The sequence below is a fragment of the Leptonotus elevatus genome, chromosome 7 (assembly GCF_054856555.1).
Source record: "Leptonotus elevatus isolate MCC_2025b chromosome 7, RoL_Lele_1.0, whole genome shotgun sequence".
Lineage (NCBI taxonomy): Eukaryota > Metazoa > Chordata > Actinopteri > Syngnathiformes > Syngnathidae > Leptonotus > Leptonotus elevatus.
The window spans coordinates 23,051,065-23,068,337 of record NC_141245.1 but is presented as its reverse complement, the minus strand read 5'-3'; the positions used below and the strand labels follow the sequence as shown (position 1 = coordinate 23,068,337).

At 38.2% G+C, this 17,273-nt stretch overlaps 1 protein-coding gene across 1 annotated transcript in view; it reads left to right on the top strand.

Annotated features, from left to right (window-relative positions):
• The first annotated feature begins 683 nt into the window (after window positions 1-683).
• maml2 (mastermind like transcriptional coactivator 2) overlaps window positions 684-17,273 on the top strand; it is a 41,514-nt gene continuing 24,924 nt past the window's right edge. The window contains exon 1 of the mRNA XM_086081597.1: window positions 684-1,518. Within this exon, the coding sequence (XP_085937723.1) occupies window positions 1,102-1,518 (417 nt within the window). The 5' untranslated portion in view covers window positions 684-1,101. The remainder of the gene's footprint in view (window positions 1,519-17,273) is intronic.

Here is a 17,273-nt window from a genome sequence, read left to right as displayed (position 1 = left end):
GTAGGAACTATTCCAATTGTCGAATCATCGGTGCATTTATTCCTACATATAAATGACATACATATTTAAATGCCTGTACTGTATATACACATACAACATAATGTATAGCTGTATTGTTTAGTCTGTATTCTAGTAATGAATGCAAATATTTCTAAAGAAATACTTAGCAGTTGAAATGATTTCAAACCATTCTCACATCTTTTATCAATGTTCGGTCAGGTAAATATGTAATAAATAATAAATAAAATATAATAAATAATAAATAAATTGAAGGGGAAATGTATGAAAATGTTGTGATAAAAAATGTTTTTGTAAAGTTTTCATCGAAAAAATATTGTTAAAAATATAACTACAAATAAAAATATATAGCTAGCTAAAGCTATCTAGAAAGCTAAGGCTATCTAGCTAGCTGAAGCTATCTAGCTAGCTAGCTAGAGTTATCTGTCTATCCATCTATCCATCCTTTACTCGTGAACTTATTTGGCCGCTGAATGTTGAACGACAACTTGCTGTTCTGGAACATTGCAAATAATTTACAACGTGTCCGCCAGATGGCGCCAGCGCGCTTCCAGCTGCTTCCAAGTGTACTGCGCGTCACGTCAGGACACGAATCCTGTTCGCACAATGAGACTCTCTGTTGGTTCATGCACGCGCATGCGCGTGCACGCACCCTCACGGCTACTACTGCCAATGGGCTGTTTGGGAAGGAGCTCAATCCGCGGACACGCTGCGCGAGGAAGAACAAGAAGAACTGCGAGTGGATTTTTGTGTCGTTTTCTGCGCCTTTGACATGCAGCACTTGTCCCCAAAACGTTTTTGAGGGACCCAGTGAGGAACATGTGACCGCGCGTGGAAAACACGTCGATGACGAATTAATTGAAACCGAGGGTGGATTTAATTGCTTTGAATGAGACTTTTCGCCAATTCATCGCGTGACTTTTGAGTTTCTTTCTCGCACTTTGGAGCCACTTGTGTCCTATTTTTGCAGGATTCCCCCCTACACCCCCCCCGCCCCACATGGGATCTTAGCGAAGTGCTCTCCCCCCATTGTGGTGTCCTTCCAAGCCAACCCCACCAAGCCGGACCCTTTCCTCGCCCCGGATGGGAGAGGCGACCCCGGCTCAGTCCGCCGCCGGCGCTTTCGCCCCCATGCTGGCGGTCGGCATGGGCTCCATGGCCGCCGCGCACGGCGTCCCCTCGGCGGGCGCGAGAGGCTCGGCGGTTCCGCCGCTGCACAGCGCCATCGTGGAGCGTCTTCGCGCCCGGATCGAGCTGTGCAGGCGGCACCACTCCACCTGCGAGGACCGCTACCGCCGCGGCCAAGCCGAGAGCTCGGACCGGGAGCACGAGAGCACGCTGCAGCTGCTCAACGTCGTGCAGCAGGGGCCGGGGACGCGCAAGAGCAAAGGCGGCGGCCGCGGGGTTGCCGGCCACCCGCCCCCGGAGTACGGCGCCAGGGGGGCCAACGGGGAAATGAGGGGCGCCGAGGGGGACCACAAGATGTCCACGCGCATAGCGGTGAGTCCAACATGTCTGATGTACTTCAACTGAAAGTGTTTGCAAATGGAGCCCATGTTGTTTTAAATGTACCGTAATCCCGCGATACGTCCCAGAGCAGCCCCGCTTTCAAGAATCCGCGATACAGAAAAGCCTTACTTAAATACTGTCTAGGCACGTTTTTATACCATTTACGGTAATTGTTTACGGTCACCTGAAAAGTGATACAAACACATTTCAACAATATATTGAGAGAGAGCATGAGCAAAAATATTGTACAGTTTTACAGTGCAAAATCCCAACAATAAACAAACGTTTTTTCCCCTCAAGTAGACAAACTTATCATGATCTCACAATATACATCAATAATCGTGCTGTACATTAGAAAATGAATTTAAAGCCGTCGCAGGATTGAAGGAGATTTTCATTCAACAATCGAGCAGCAAAAATTTAGCTGATCTTAAAGAACTTCCTGTTCTTGTTGTTGTTCTTTCACTTTTAGACAGACAAAGGGTTTGGAAATGGATGGATGGATGGTGACCAAATAGTGCGCCACCATCTGGTGGTCGATAGTGGAATTACTTCCAAAATAATTGTCAGGCTGAATAAAAGAGTTTTTTGAAAACAATTCTGTAAAAATAGCGGGACATTTGAACCCAGAACCGGCGATGGGGCGGTGGTTGCTATTAGGGGTGCAAGATCACGATTTTATTTTTCTCATCACAAAGGAGCATACACCTTCAACATTCCAATCTTGTTTTATTGAACAATATCTGTGAAACGATACAAACGGGTTATTTTAACTGCACGTGGCATGACGTCATTCTCTCAAATAAAAATGGAAGACCAGTTGTCAAAATAGTGGCGGCCGCTTTCTCAATCCCGATTAATTGATCTCCGCAAAACGATCTATGATGCATCCTTTCCATTAACAACCAAAATCTAAAGGACCCTTGCCTGAGAATGAACAGGAAGTCGGCCATTTTTGGTTCAAAGCAACCGTTTTTGGACTTGCGGTCCCGAATGAGCCCTTATCAGAAAGCACGCGTGCTGGACAGGCAAAACGTTTTTTTTGCCCGTGTGGACTCGGTTCCGCCGTGTTGATTGCTGCTTGCGGCTTTAATTCAGTTTGAATTCACATTCAAAATGATCCAACAGCATGTAGGCCATATTAAAGCGACACCATGATGTGTTTTTTGTAAAGTTTGTACTGTAGATGTATTATTCCAATAAGCATTCATGTCAATTAAAAAACCCGACACGTTGTATTTCGCTCGCTTGGATTACTCCCATTAAACGGCGAGCCTGTGGAAACCCGACACTGTAACAGCAACAAAGTCAATAATAATGACTTCCTGTGTGCGCTCACTGCTGTAAATGGATGCGGCTGTACATTGAAAATGAACTTTTGGGGTCCGGGGAAGGACCCCTGACAAGGGGAAGTTTATACAAGGAGCCCCTCATACTGCTAACGATAATTAAAACTACATGTCAAGTTGTGATGTGAGATTTTTTTTTCAGAGAAAAAAATTGTAATGCTATGAAAAAAGTCTGGGTTTTTTTTTCAAGAAAAACATTGGAATCTGTCATTTGAATGTATTTAAATAAAAAAAATTATATTGCTCAATGTCATATTGTTGGAGAGAAAGGTGCTTGAAATAGAATATATTTAATATATTCTATAATAATAATAATAATTATTATTATTATTATTTTACAAGAAAATTCATATTTTCAAAATCATAAAATTATGACAATAAATTTATATTTTTCCGAGATAAAACCCACAATGTTATGATATGAAAGTCAAGGTTTAACCATAAAACAAAGTCATATTTTGACAAGAGAACTTAAAAATATATATTATGCCTTCTATCTTGGAAAAGATGCCTTTAATTTCTAAAATATGTCTTTTTCTCTTAATGGGATACTTGACTCCTTGAGTCATTTCCAACAGTAAAAAGTTAATATTTTGTCCAGAATTACTTTGATATAACTTCATTATTTTTCATGTACAATTAATAGCTTAAAAAACTAAGGAATACTGGCTCACCTGTTTTCTGGGTTTATTACTGTACCTATTTACCAATTTCCTCGTTACCTACTTCCTCAGCACAGGTGATGTCATCTTCAGTCGACAGCAAGCGTAAAAATGAGTTCTTAAAGATATTAATTGTACATGAAAAATAATCAAGTTATCAAATTATTCTGGACAAAATATTGACTTTTTACTGCTGAAAATGACTCAGAGTCAAGTATCCCCCCTTTAAAAAAAAAAAACTTTATTGCTGTAATATGTCATATTTACATGACGTTAAGTCACAATGTCATGAGAGCTTTTAATTGACCAGAAGCCAAGACTAGTAATCGTGTGTGTTTTTTATTTTTTTATTACGAATAATTTGTTATGACCCCTGAGCTACAACTGGCAGGTGTCTGCGGACCCCACTCCAATAATATTAACACACACACACACACACACACACACACACACACACACACACACACACACACACACACACACACACACACACACACACATCGCAGCTCCCTGCTCGGGAAAACAAATATGTGTTTTTCCACAGACTGACGGTCATTTACCGCCAACACAGCAGTGCGCGCGCGTCACGCCACTTTTCGTACAACACGCAATAAGCGTGTTGTTGAACGTGCTGTGCTTAGAGGAACATGATGGGAGGTAGCTCAGCATCCCCACCATGTCTTGTCTAAAGGAGGTCAGGCAACATCATTATCATGTTGTGTGTGCGTGTGCGAGAAAAGTGCTGAGCGCAGCAAAAGACGTGCGAGCAGGCAGGAAATGAGCCGCTGGCGTGCGTGTTGTGGAGGTTAATATGTTTTTAACAACATGTGGTGATGGAAGCAAGGCGGCAGCAACCCGTGTCACGATTTCATCCAGCATTAGTGCACGACAGCGCTGCGCATGTTATCACGGACCAAAAGTCCTCATTTCCTTGGGTTTTGTTCATCTCGCCTTCCATATTTCTCAACCGATTCTGGCAAAAGTCATGACCCACATTCCCACGTTCTGAAAATTCCGACTTGAAGCTGTACAACTCATTCGAGGCATATACGGAAATATTTTCTACATTACAATACTTTCCACAGTTCCAAAATTCATACATTTAACATTTAAAAAATAGCCACTTTCCACATTTGAAGTGAATGATGCGTTCAATGGGGAAAAAAATCGTATCGTTCCCATCTCAACTTCAAACTCCGCTGCTCATTCAGGACATCTTCGGAACTATTTTTTTGCATTACGGAATGCCAAATTTTTCCCAAAATAACTCTTTCGCCATTGACGGCTGTAGACGTCAAGGATCCATTTTCACTCTGCCAGCAGTGAATGAGGTAAATGCAGACATGTGGGACCTTCTCCATCCATATTTCTCAACCAATTCAAAACATTCCAACTTCTGTTTAACTGTCAAGCAGTTCACATTCCAATAATTGCCACAATCCCAATAATCACCCTTCCATAGCTCCCTAGAAGGTAAACAAGCTAGCTAGCATCAGGGGCTAAAGCCAAGCTGTGGCAGGGTTTTTACTTTCAGGTGCTAGCTAGCTAGCTCCCTAGCTAGCTCCCATGGTGCTTGTTTGCCTGCTAGGGAGCTAGATAGCTAGCTAGCACCTGAAAGTAAAAACCCTGCCACAGCTTGGCTTTAGCCCCTGATGCTAGCTAGCTAGCTAGCTCCCTAGCAGGTAAACGAGCACCATGGGAGATAGCTAGGGCGCTAGCTAGCTAGTTTGTACTTTCTGGACTTGGTTTTGCCAACTCTGCCAATAATCCAAAATGTTCATGGCAAAAATCCCCAAATAAAGAGATAAATGTAGTTCATTCCACTGTCACATCTCTAAAGAGATCTCATCATTCCAACTTGAAACTGTTCAGCTCAATTGGAAAATGATGTATTGGAAATTAGTTTTTAGATTGTCAAAATTGCCACATTTTCACAGCAAAATAAAAAAAAATGAAGAGACATTTGAGCATTTTTCTCATTCACATTTCTTCCACGTTTCTCAACCGATTCAAACTATAGCAACTTCCAAATGTTTAGCTCGGTCGAGAAATCGTGGATATCGTTTCACATTCCTAAATATGCCATATTTTTCATTGGTCTGCATTTTCCACATTTGCCAGCATTTTAAAGCAATAACTCAACCTTTCTTTCGCAATAGATTCAAACAATTACAACTTGAAACTGTTCAATAAAAAAAAAAAAAAACGTTTCTGTACTTTTTATTTAGTTGTTTTTTATTGCAATAAAAAAAAAATCAAGAATAGCTTGCGGTCTTTTTTCGGCATACAAGTATTGACTGTTCACACTGGAGTTGGCGAGCAGGCGCAAAGGATTATGGGAGCAGCGGCGCTCGACAACGGCGCTGGTTGAGAGCAGATTAACAAAAGGATATTCTTTGGGAGGGAATTTGAGAAGTGCGGGAAAGGAGCCGTGCAGGGATTTCCCATAATGCTTTTGCATCTTCATGTTTTTAACCTCCTCCAAGCACCAAACAAGCGAGAGTTATGTTGTTATTAGCAGGATTATACACCAAAAAAAACTACACTTGATTTTCAGGCAATAATGGAGACTCTGAGAATCCTTGCCAGCCAGAAAGCCGGAGGTATTCACCATCGTTGTATTAATCGTTTATTTATTTTATTGTTTTAATATAAACTTCACCTCAATTGTCCTGCATTGAGCTGGTGAATGTTGCCATTTTCAAACATTAGCATACTTGATGTCGTGGTAAGTGGTCATTTTGGTGGTTATCTGTGAGACCTCTAGTGGAAAAGATGAGCAACTTTTAATGAACAAAAAAAAAACATTCAGAGAAATGTTTTTGGTTACAGTAAGTAACAATAGAATTGTCCCCTCTCGGTCCAATGCAAATATATTTGTCGTCATAAATATGCCATTTTTCATGAACCCGAAAGTAGCCTGTTAGCTAACAAACAACACAAACACGTATGTTTGAATAATTTAATCCTCCCCACTCGAAAACAAAAAATGCCCCAGTCCATTTTAGATGCAGAAAAAATAAATAAATATTGGAATCATAAAATCGGTTTTGATTTAAAAGAAGTGAGTGCATTGAATCAAATCTTTCCATTTTAAAATATATTGAGATACGTATCGAATCATCTTTTATAGAAGCTGCATATCTTTGACGGAAATGCCAAATTTACCGTAGCCTACTGACAATTTCCTTCATATTGTAAAATGACAACAAGAAAGTCATTGCCCAATCAAACTAGTCGTACCAGATTGAACCAAATTGTTCCAATTGCAAATAAACCGCTGCTTGAGTCATCGTCATGAATCAAGATACTGAATCGTCTTTTATTGGAGAGATGCACAACATTCCTACGTAAATTCCAGCTTTCTTCATGAACCAGGAAGTAGTCTGCTAAAGCCTCGATTACCCACATCAAAGCAAAAAAAAAAAGAAGCATGTATTTTTTGTCATGCGTCTTTTGTTGACGTATGGCAACAGTCCCAAGTTGTCGGTCAACAACATGAAGCAAACCAAAGTCAAGCATGCGCTGTTGTCCTGCCTTATTATCATGACGCCTTGTTGAAAGCCGCACACGTTTGCAGCCCCGGCGTACATTTCCTGCACGTGTTTAGTCAAAGTCAAGCAAGCCTCGACTGCTGATTAACATGTTGGCTCGCTCGTTGAAGGCAGGATTTTTGTTGTTTCCCATTCTCGTCCCCGGTGACAGATGTGGGAAGTAAGCCCGGCCCGCTTGTGAATGTCCGAGCAGCTCCGCAGCAGCGTGCGGCACATCCTGCCCACAAAGTGGTCAGAAATGTTTCAACTTTGTAACCACAAGGACCTTTGTCAGGCTTTTGTGTGGCCATGACTGAAAACTTTTTTTTTTTTAGTTTCTTTGAATCGTATTGTAATTGTGCCTTTTACCTGAGGAGGCGATAGTGAGTCACTGTGCTATGATAAAGAGGGAGAAGAAGCTATTTTGTACATCAACTGATTAGCTTAATGCTATGATTAGTAGAGGAGGAAATAACGCAAAAGTTTGAACATTCCTCCCTTACGTTGGAGGACCAAAACTGCCAAAATTAAAAATAAATAAATGGCTAAACACATACTAAATGAATAAAAGTGAAAATAAAAAACTGATGTAAAAAAATATAATTCCAAAATTAAATTTAAAAAAAATAATATAAATGGAAATAAAAACAACAAATAAATAAATATAAATAATAGTAAAAATAAACAAAACAAAAAAACAAGATAAAAAAAATAAAAATATACATACAAATATATATGATGAAATAAAAAATATATAGATAATAAATAATAATAATAAACAATTAAATATCAATAAATAAATAAAAACACTGCTCTCACATTTGTTTCATGCTGCAGACACACTATTGTTCAAAACATAATGTTGTTCAAATTATATTAATGTATTTATTTTGACATTTATTTTTATATTTATTTTTGGAATCTCGTGTTTTATTTTTGTATTTATTTTTACTTTTATTTCTTTATGTGTGTATATATATATATATATATATTTATATTTTTTATTTAATTTTTTAATTATATTTTTATTTTTATTTTACTTTTATCTATTTATTTTGTCATTTATTTTTTAAATTTGGCAGTTTTGGTCCTCCATAACTTAGGTGTTAAGCAATGGTTTCATGCAGGGTTTCATGTGAAGCGAATTTGCATCAACTCCAAATAAGAAGGAAAAAAAGATAATAGCATTATTGGCCCGTGTTGAGATCTGAAGTATTGTTTTAAAAAAAAAACACTGAAATTGGGACATGAGCCAAATAAAAGTGTTGTCTGTTGACAAAAATGAATCCGGTGTATCCTGGTGGGGATACAAGTCATGCAAATGAGCATGGAGGAAAAATAAACTCACTCTCTTGCGGCTGTCTGAGTGTGTTTGTGTTTGAGAAAGTGTGCAAATGGGTGCCCTGCTATGACGCTGAACCCCAGTCGTGTTTATATGACCTATTATTCGGGTTTAAGAGCATATTAATTTCAAAACCTGACTATTGGCAATATTCAGGCATGTAAACATAGTCAGCGTCCCGCGAACGCCTTCAAGGGGCCTTCACTTGACGTCTGGAAGCGCTGTTGCGGCTTTTTATTGACAGGCGGCGTCCGTCAGGATGCCTGAGGGGATTAAGACGATCTCCAGGCGAGCATCTGCGATTAAAAGACATCAAAACAGGACCCGCGTACGCCGCGGAAAAGCCTTCAGTTAATCTCCTGGCTCAATTTGGGATTAGGGCTCGTTCCAAGATGTGTTGGAGACACGCGCTCGGGCCAAAACGCCTTTGATTAATTAGTTCTGGGAAAGAATATCAATATTCAATTGCAAGCGGTCATTGGTCATGTTATCCTGGAACAGCATTTAGTTTTATTGTTCCACACACGTTTTTGTCCTTCCATGTTTCTCAGCGAATGTCGGCGGTGGCAAATCCAGGTCCAGAAAGTCAAAACCCAGCCACAGTTTAGCTTTAGCTCCTTGTGCTAGCTAGCTCGCTCCTTAGCGGGTAACCGAGCACCCGGGGAGCTAGCTAGGGAGCTCGCTAGCTAGCACCTGGGGCTAATGCCAAATTGTGGCAGTTTTTTTTACTTTGTGGACTTGGATTTGCCACCTCTGACAGATGTTTATAATTTTTTATCATATTATTTGCAAAGCTTGGTTGTTCATCAAAATTTAATATTAACTGATAAAAGAACTTCAATTTTTCACTTACATTTTTTTTTTAAGTCTACTTAATATCTCCTCCTCAAGTTTGCACGTGTGACCACAGGGGGAAAAAAAAAATGTGTGTGTGTGTAATTGCACATCCACTACAGTAGGTGGCAGTGGTGCTGTCATTATCAGGAGTATGAACTCCTATCCATAGTGTCCTCAGAACTATATTATAGAAAAATGTTAGTTGCAGCAGAGAGTTGGGGGGGGGGCATTACAAAGTATTCATAGAATTGTGTAACCAAAAATACTTGACTGCCCTGACTTAATATGAAATTGAATGGGGAAGCATCGGGAAGTCTTTAACGTCCCTGGTGGTGCTTGTTGTGTTTGTTGTTGTTGTTTCCAGGATGTTTGGCCACGCGTGTTTTCCGGACTGAATTGGTAGCGTCCGCTGGCTAAATGGCGCATGAAATGAAGTTCTCTATTGAAGACTAATCGCTTTTTGTGTGTGTGTGTGTGTGTGTCTGCGTGATGACATCAGCAAGCTGGCATGTGAAACAACTTAGCTATGCAAAATCATCATGATTGCTGCCGGTCACGCAAACTCAAAAGCCAGATTGGTGCTGATGCTCGTTCCTCAGGCGAGCCCCAGTTCTACGTTTGCAATCGCTGTCAAACATAAGACGTCCCGTTTTCAACATAAAAAATGGGACTTTGCTTCCCTCTCGTTTTATGGCAGCATCTCATTTAGATAAGATGTGCAGATGTTAATGGGGTTTTTTCCCAATTTTTTGTAAAATTGTTATCCAATCAATTTTTTATTTTCTAATAATGAAAAAAAAAAATAATGTGATTCACTGCCATTGCCAGTACTAGACGTCAAAAATTTATTAGAACTTTTTCTATTAGTTAAACATTTTTTTTCCCATTTTGGTTAACAAGAGTATGAAAGCCTATAATTGTTTTTGTACATTTAGAACAGATATGACATTTAAAAAAAAAAATTTTTTTAAGAAAAGGTTATTAAAAATTAGGGCCGTCCTGCGATTACAATTTTTTTATGTAATTAATCGCATGACTTCACTAGTTAACTCACGATTAATAACAATTTTTAAATCTGTTCTAATACAATACAATTAATTCTAGGTTTTCATACTCTTGTTAAAAATGGAGATTTTTTTTTTAACTCATAGAAATAGTTAAAATTAATTTTTGACGTCTATAGCCGTCAATGGCAGTGAATGAGTTAATAAATAAATAAATAAATTCCAGTAAGTAAATAAATAATCAACTAAATGAAAAAATAAATGAATAATAATTTAATTTAGCTGCAAAAAATCTATTCTACTTTCTATGTACCGTCCTGCTCACTGTTATTGGCACCCCTTCATTTTATTTCCATGATCTCTACAATATATTCGTGAATAAATGGAAATGTACCAAATTTAAATCATCAGGACCTTTTAATTGGATGTCCAAAGGAAATTGTTTTTCAACTTGCATCACGTAATTCCAACGAAGAAATAGAAAACACTGCATGCGCAGCAATAATGGCCCGTCTTTGATATTTGGTTGCACAGCCTTTAGCAGTGATGACAGCTTCCAAACGTTTCTTGTAGCCATCCCTAAGCTTCTTGCACTTCTCCGCTGGTATTTCCCGCCACTCTTCCTTTGCAAATTGTTCAAGCTCTTGAATATTTGCAGGTTTCGGATTGAGATCAGGATTCATTGCTGGCCATTTTAAAACAGTATTTTTTGCCAGGTACTCCTTGGCAAAGGTTAGCCATTCTTTTTGATGTCTGTCTCAGGAATGGTCTTCGCCTATAAAGCCCTGTTTTTGGTTCAGTGTGTGGCGTATGGTGCTTCTTGAAACCATGGATGTTTTTTCCCACCATTCACACCAACCAATAACGACTTCTGTCATCAATTTCTCTCGTTCAACCCCCCCCCCCCCCCACGTCCATATAGGTTTTTGACAGTCCCGTGCTCGTCAAACTTCTTAATAACGTTACATTACGCACTGCTGGAACAGGGCTACCAAAATCTTTGGAGATGGCTTTATACCCTTTTGGCGGTGTGGCTTTTTAAAACATCAAAGTCATCATTCATTGGATAATTCATGTCAATTGGGCACAGACCATTTAGAACAGCAAATTATAAATGATAAGGGTGAGCAGGACTCTAGCTATTTTCGTTTTTTGTTTGTTTTCCAAACTTATTAATATTATTTTGATGTTTATTATTATTATTTAATTATTTATTCCTGATCATTTTAATTTCAATTTAAAAAAAAATCATTCTAAACTGAATCTTCCTTTCAATTTTTAAACTCATTTTTATCCTTGATTTTTTTTTTTAAATGGATGTTACCCCTGATTATTTTTATTTTTGATAAAAAAAAATTTGATCAGTTGACATTTTAATATAGACTTCATAATACAGACTAGATTTCATTAAAATTGGAAGTTTTTGTATTTTGTGTTTTAATTTAGTCAATAAACACATTTTAGAATATTTTTCAAAATATCTATTCAAGATTATTAAAAAAATATATATTTAGTTTATTTTAATTTTTTTATTGTCCAACCTTGGAGTTTTCTGTCAGTCTGGCTCAAGATTTGAAATTGGCATCCCCCCCTATAATACTAACATGACCAGTTTAGACTTGTCGAGATTCAATGTGATGAATATATTAATTTTTTCATTTTAATTCTGATTGCGGGTTTGCCAAGAATAAAGATAAATAAATAGTATACTATTATTGCAAAAAAGTGCACTTTAGAAAACGTCAAATCCCGAGTCGCTGTTGTAAAGTCAATTTGAGGAGCTTTTTGTAGGCTTTTAATGATACGTGAATGTGGGCCATCTCTCAAACGGTGGACATTTGCATTTTCATCGCCGCCTTCTTGCGTGGACTCATTAAGATTTTGACTTCAAAAGCTGCGTTATCCTCTTTATAAAAGCACATCGCGAGCATATGAAAATGATCCAACATGAAGCAGACGTGACTCACGGAAGTTTCCAGACCTGCCCAGGATTTGCTATTCAGTCAAAGACATTTTGGCTTTTATTGTACGCTATCTCCGCCAGTCCTACTTTCCATCCATCTTCCACACAAACCACCCCGCAGTGCACGCACGCGCTCATGTTTTATTCAGCAGCCTGTGGGACGTCTGCGCTTGTCTTTGAAGACAGCGGAAAGAAAGAAAGAAAAAAAAACACAGCCGATTTTCCGTCTTCAAGGAACGACGTCGCGTTATCTGGGACACGCCGTCCAGGTGCACAATAGCAACCACGACCGAGTGGCTACATTAAAAAAAAACAAAAAAAACATGTTTGTTTCTATTGTGCAAGATGGTGGGAATCGTGCGTAACTATCGAGAGGTGCAAGCGTATTCAATGAAAAAACTAATTGTGGTTATTTCTATTGTGCCAAGTGGTATAACTGGCAAAACAGGAACAATTATATTTATCGTCTTCAGTAAATGTGCATGTGACAGACAGTGAACAGAACGCTTTACTTTTTAGTGTTATTTCTAATTGTTGTTTCTATTGTGCAGGTGGCGGTTGCCATTAATTCATTTGCTACCATGGTCGTTTTATTCATCGAGTAGAATCCAACCGTTTACCGCCACAGACGATTATATTCGTCAAGTAAATTTTTCAACGGGTAGGCATGGATGAGGAAAGCGAAAACTTGTTTTCTCTGCTTTTTGGTCAGAAACTGGTATTTTGGGTCAGAAACGAACCCACGTTCTACTGCTGATTCCTAAAGAAGTGACAAGAAACACTTAAAATAATAATCATAATAATTATTACTGGTGAAAGCATCTTGAAAGATTAGTCAAAATGCTGTAAAACAGCATCTGCTTTTGAACCGGCTAACCGTGATTGGCAAGAGGAGTAAATGATGACATGTACTTGAGCATGAGTCTTTGTTTTTGTTTTGCATATTTGACTTACTTGTCGTCACTCTTTGTTTGTTTCAATGATGCAGGGTTGTCAGGAATAACTGATAAGACAGGATAAATCATATTTAATCATGACACATAAATTTGCTCTTTGACCACAGAACAAACAAAAACTTTTTTTTTTTTTTTTGGTAATTTGTGGATTATTTTTAAACATTTTCATTGTTGGTTTGAAATAAGTAAATTCAAACTTTTTAATCTACTGTACATGTCTCAGTAAGATGTTTTTTTTTTGTGGAGTATAACATATGCCTGTCTGTCATTATTCATCAGTTTGCATTTTTTGCTCCACCATCACTTCTAAAATGGCATCTCTCATTGCTAACCGTTAGCATGTCAGGTGTCTTGCATTGTCTTTTAGCATTAAGCTAAGCGTAAGCTATGTGGTTGTTAAAACACACAAGGCGCAATTGTCTTTGTTTTAAATATATTTTGACATTAAAATGTATTCACGGCAGCCATTTTATGGCATTTTGACATTTTCAAGATTCACGGTATGTATTTAAATTTGCTTTTTTAATCGGCATCGGAAAAAAAATATGCAGCAGCAGTTTCTCCTAGTGGACTCCCAAACTTGATCATCTAAAAAAAAGTGGCATTGACGCCATCAACAGGCGTCAATAAAGTTGTTTCTGGGTCCAATTCCGCGTCCTGATACTCTCACTAATGGCGACGTGATTTTGAATTGACCGAATGAAGGTTCGTCTCTTGAAAAACTTGTAAGATGTTTGGTTATTCATATCGTTAGACTGCGTGATAAATCAATAACCTCAGTAATGATTTAAAAGGACAACTTTCACATTTTTTAAGAAGCCAAGGTCATTGTTTGTAATGCTACTTTTTGACGTGTGTGCTGCGTCATTTCTTGTGCTCTTGGTCTGGTATTTCTGGTCTGGAGTGGGGGGGGGGGTTGCTGCTGGTGCACAGCGGAGGCCCTCACTGCTCTGAGTGCTTTCCTGAAACTGGAACCCTGTGGGAACCAACGTGTTCAGGTGTGACACGTACACGCACACACGCATTGGTGTTTGTCGTCTTTTATCGACGTCAGCGCCACTTTTTGCGTCGGATAAGTGAAAGGCGGCGAGCTTATCTTCAAATGTTCTCACACTGCACAGTGTCATAGTAAACAGGTCTGATTAGCCTGCTCCAGCTGGGCGTGCTGAGGAGGTCCGCTTAGGGGGCCAACACAATGCCTCTGTCCTCACATCCTCCATCAAATGCACTTTTTTTGCGTGGTATCACACAAAGCCATTTTTTTTTTCAATTTAAACATATACTGTATATATTTATTTTAACACAATCACATTTTTGTAAAATTATAAATATTAGAGGTATACTTGAAATGAGGTCAAATCAAAAAGTGAAATATTTCAAATACTATATAATCCTATCAGAAATATTTAAAATGAATTCAAATATGAAAATACTTTAAGAAATAATTTAAAATAAAAAAATTATTTAAATAATTGATATGATGTATTACAGTGGTATTTTTTTTATGCACAGCTTTTATGTCCCAATTGGGAATATACATTAGCTCCCCCGAAGTAAAAATATGTCCAACAATAGTTCAAACAATTCAAATTTGTAAAATATTTTGCAGAGTTAAACAATTGCAATTGTAAAACAATTAAAATATCAAAAATAAAATATAATCTTTCTATACATTTATATTTGTAAAACGTATACATACAGGTACAGGTATTTCCCAATATAAAATATTTAACAACATTTTAAAACTATTAAATGAACAAAAACAAGAGTTACAAATTATTAAAATAAAATAAAATATGTTTTAAAAGAATTCAGATCATATCAAATATTTAGAAAATAATTAAAATAAAATGTTTTTTTATTTAAATAAATGAAATCATTTCAACTCTATAATGTGATTGAGTGAAATGTAAAAGTTTTCATAAGCGACAAACTGATATATCTTAATTACAGTCATATAAAATATTATTAAAATATGTTTACGCAGTGAGTTTATCAAAGAAAAATAAAATGGGATTAAAAAAATAGATGGGATGTCTAATTCAAATGAAATTTTAAAACCATGTAAAATTGTATTATTAAGGTTTATTTTATGAGCCAGCACATATTTTAAGATGGACACATTACAGTGTGCCGGTGTATTTCATGTTGTAGCATTCGCCCCGCACCCCTCCAACCCCACCCACTGTAACGTTCGTTTGAACTGGGTGTGGAGGTCCACTTAGGCACCAACACAATGCCTCCATCCTAACCTCCCTCAGATTCCTTCACAACAAAATGCCTTTATCAAGTCCAAAATTCAGGCGGGCGGGCGGCAATGTCGGAACAATCGGGTTTAGGACTTCAAAAAAAGTCCCCCCCCTTCTCCCCACAGGGTCGTTAAAAATGAGAGTGTGGGCTCCTGATGTCACCGGCAAGCCCCTCTGCAGGGCCCAGAATGGCGGCTCGGACTGGGAAAAAGGAGGGGGGGGGGGGGCGAGGCGAGGCAAGGGAGGGGGCGGCGTTTTTGTTAGATCAGAGTTCAGACATGTTTACATTTCAAGCTCAGGATATTTCTCAGAGCCGGGCCAAGCTGCACAATTTCCCAGGCTCCCGGGCGGGGGGAGGCACAAGCAAGCTCGCACTTTTCCGCCTCCTGCGAGCGTGCAAAGCTAAAGTTCTGTTCGGTTCTCTTTGCTGGGAAGTCCCCAGTTTGAGCACCACTGAATTTGATGACAGTGCTACTAACATTAAAAGATAATGTACAGACGAGGTTCATTTAATGATATTTGTGTAAATACATTCTCCGCCAGGGGTGGGCAACCTCGGTCCTCGAGGGCCGGAGTCCTGCAGATTTTGGATGTTTCCCTTCTCCAACACAGCTGATCAGCTAGCTCTGCATAAGCCTGATAATGATCCTGTTGATTGGAATCAGCATTTAATGTTATATTTTATGCTCTTCACTTTATTGACATTTCTCAACCGATTCCCACCATTCCAACTTCAACATATGGCACGAACTCACACAATGCAGGCTATTAATTTTGTCATTCCAAGAATTAACAGTTTTCCCACAATTCCACATTTTTCACCCCAAAAAATTCCTGATTCATGCCCAATTGACACATTTAGTCTAACAGTCCCAGTAAAATCAGTCCCATTCGAAATTTGCAATGTTCCGCTCATTCACTTCACTTTGGGAATGATTTTCATCATTCCAACAATTCCACCATACCAAAAATTCCAAATTTTTTGCCAACAAACGCCACGTTTTAAACCAATTTTCATCCAAATCATTCAATAGCATTATATAATTTTTGTATTATTAAATATCATGCCTCATTATTTCATCTTTCAATATCATTCCACATTTTTCACAAACATAGTGCACCTTTTTTTTTAACCAATATCATTCCACATCGTTTCATATCATTCAATTTCATGCCGCATCATTCCATTTCTCAATAACATTCCTTATCAATCTACATTTTTTTACCATCATATTTTTACAAATATAATTCCACATCATTTAATTTCATTGTATCATTCCATATCATTCCAAATTATTACGCTACATATTTTTTCATTCAGCATTTCAGCTTTCACACCAAATTTTGCTGCATTTGTAGTTTCCAGTGGAACTAAAACTGCTCTGCAATATAAAAGTACTTTTTGTGACATTTTATTTGACATTATTTATCATTGTAGCAGCAGGTTACTTACTTATTTACTTAGTTCTTGTTTTGGGACCTTGTATATGCTGTGCAAGTGTAGCTAAAAAGTGGTTGATTGGGACCCGTTCACAGATCTTAATAGGCATGCGATAGTTGTGTATTATTCTTACCATTCATTACTAGAATCATGTTTTGATCAAATTGGGCCATCACAAGATAAAGTTAAAGAAACATTCGGGTCGCCTCTCAGACGTCAAGACTCCTGCCGGGTCGTACGATTTGGGAGTCAAAACAAAGCTTAACTTGTCAGACTTCCTTTTATCCCAACTGTCAATCACACGTCAACTTTGACCCATTGTACAGGCCTTGGGAGTCCCCCCCCCCCCCCCCATGCAGTTGTCATTGATCGGTATCTGTTTGATCAAAATGTTTTTATTGTTATTAGGC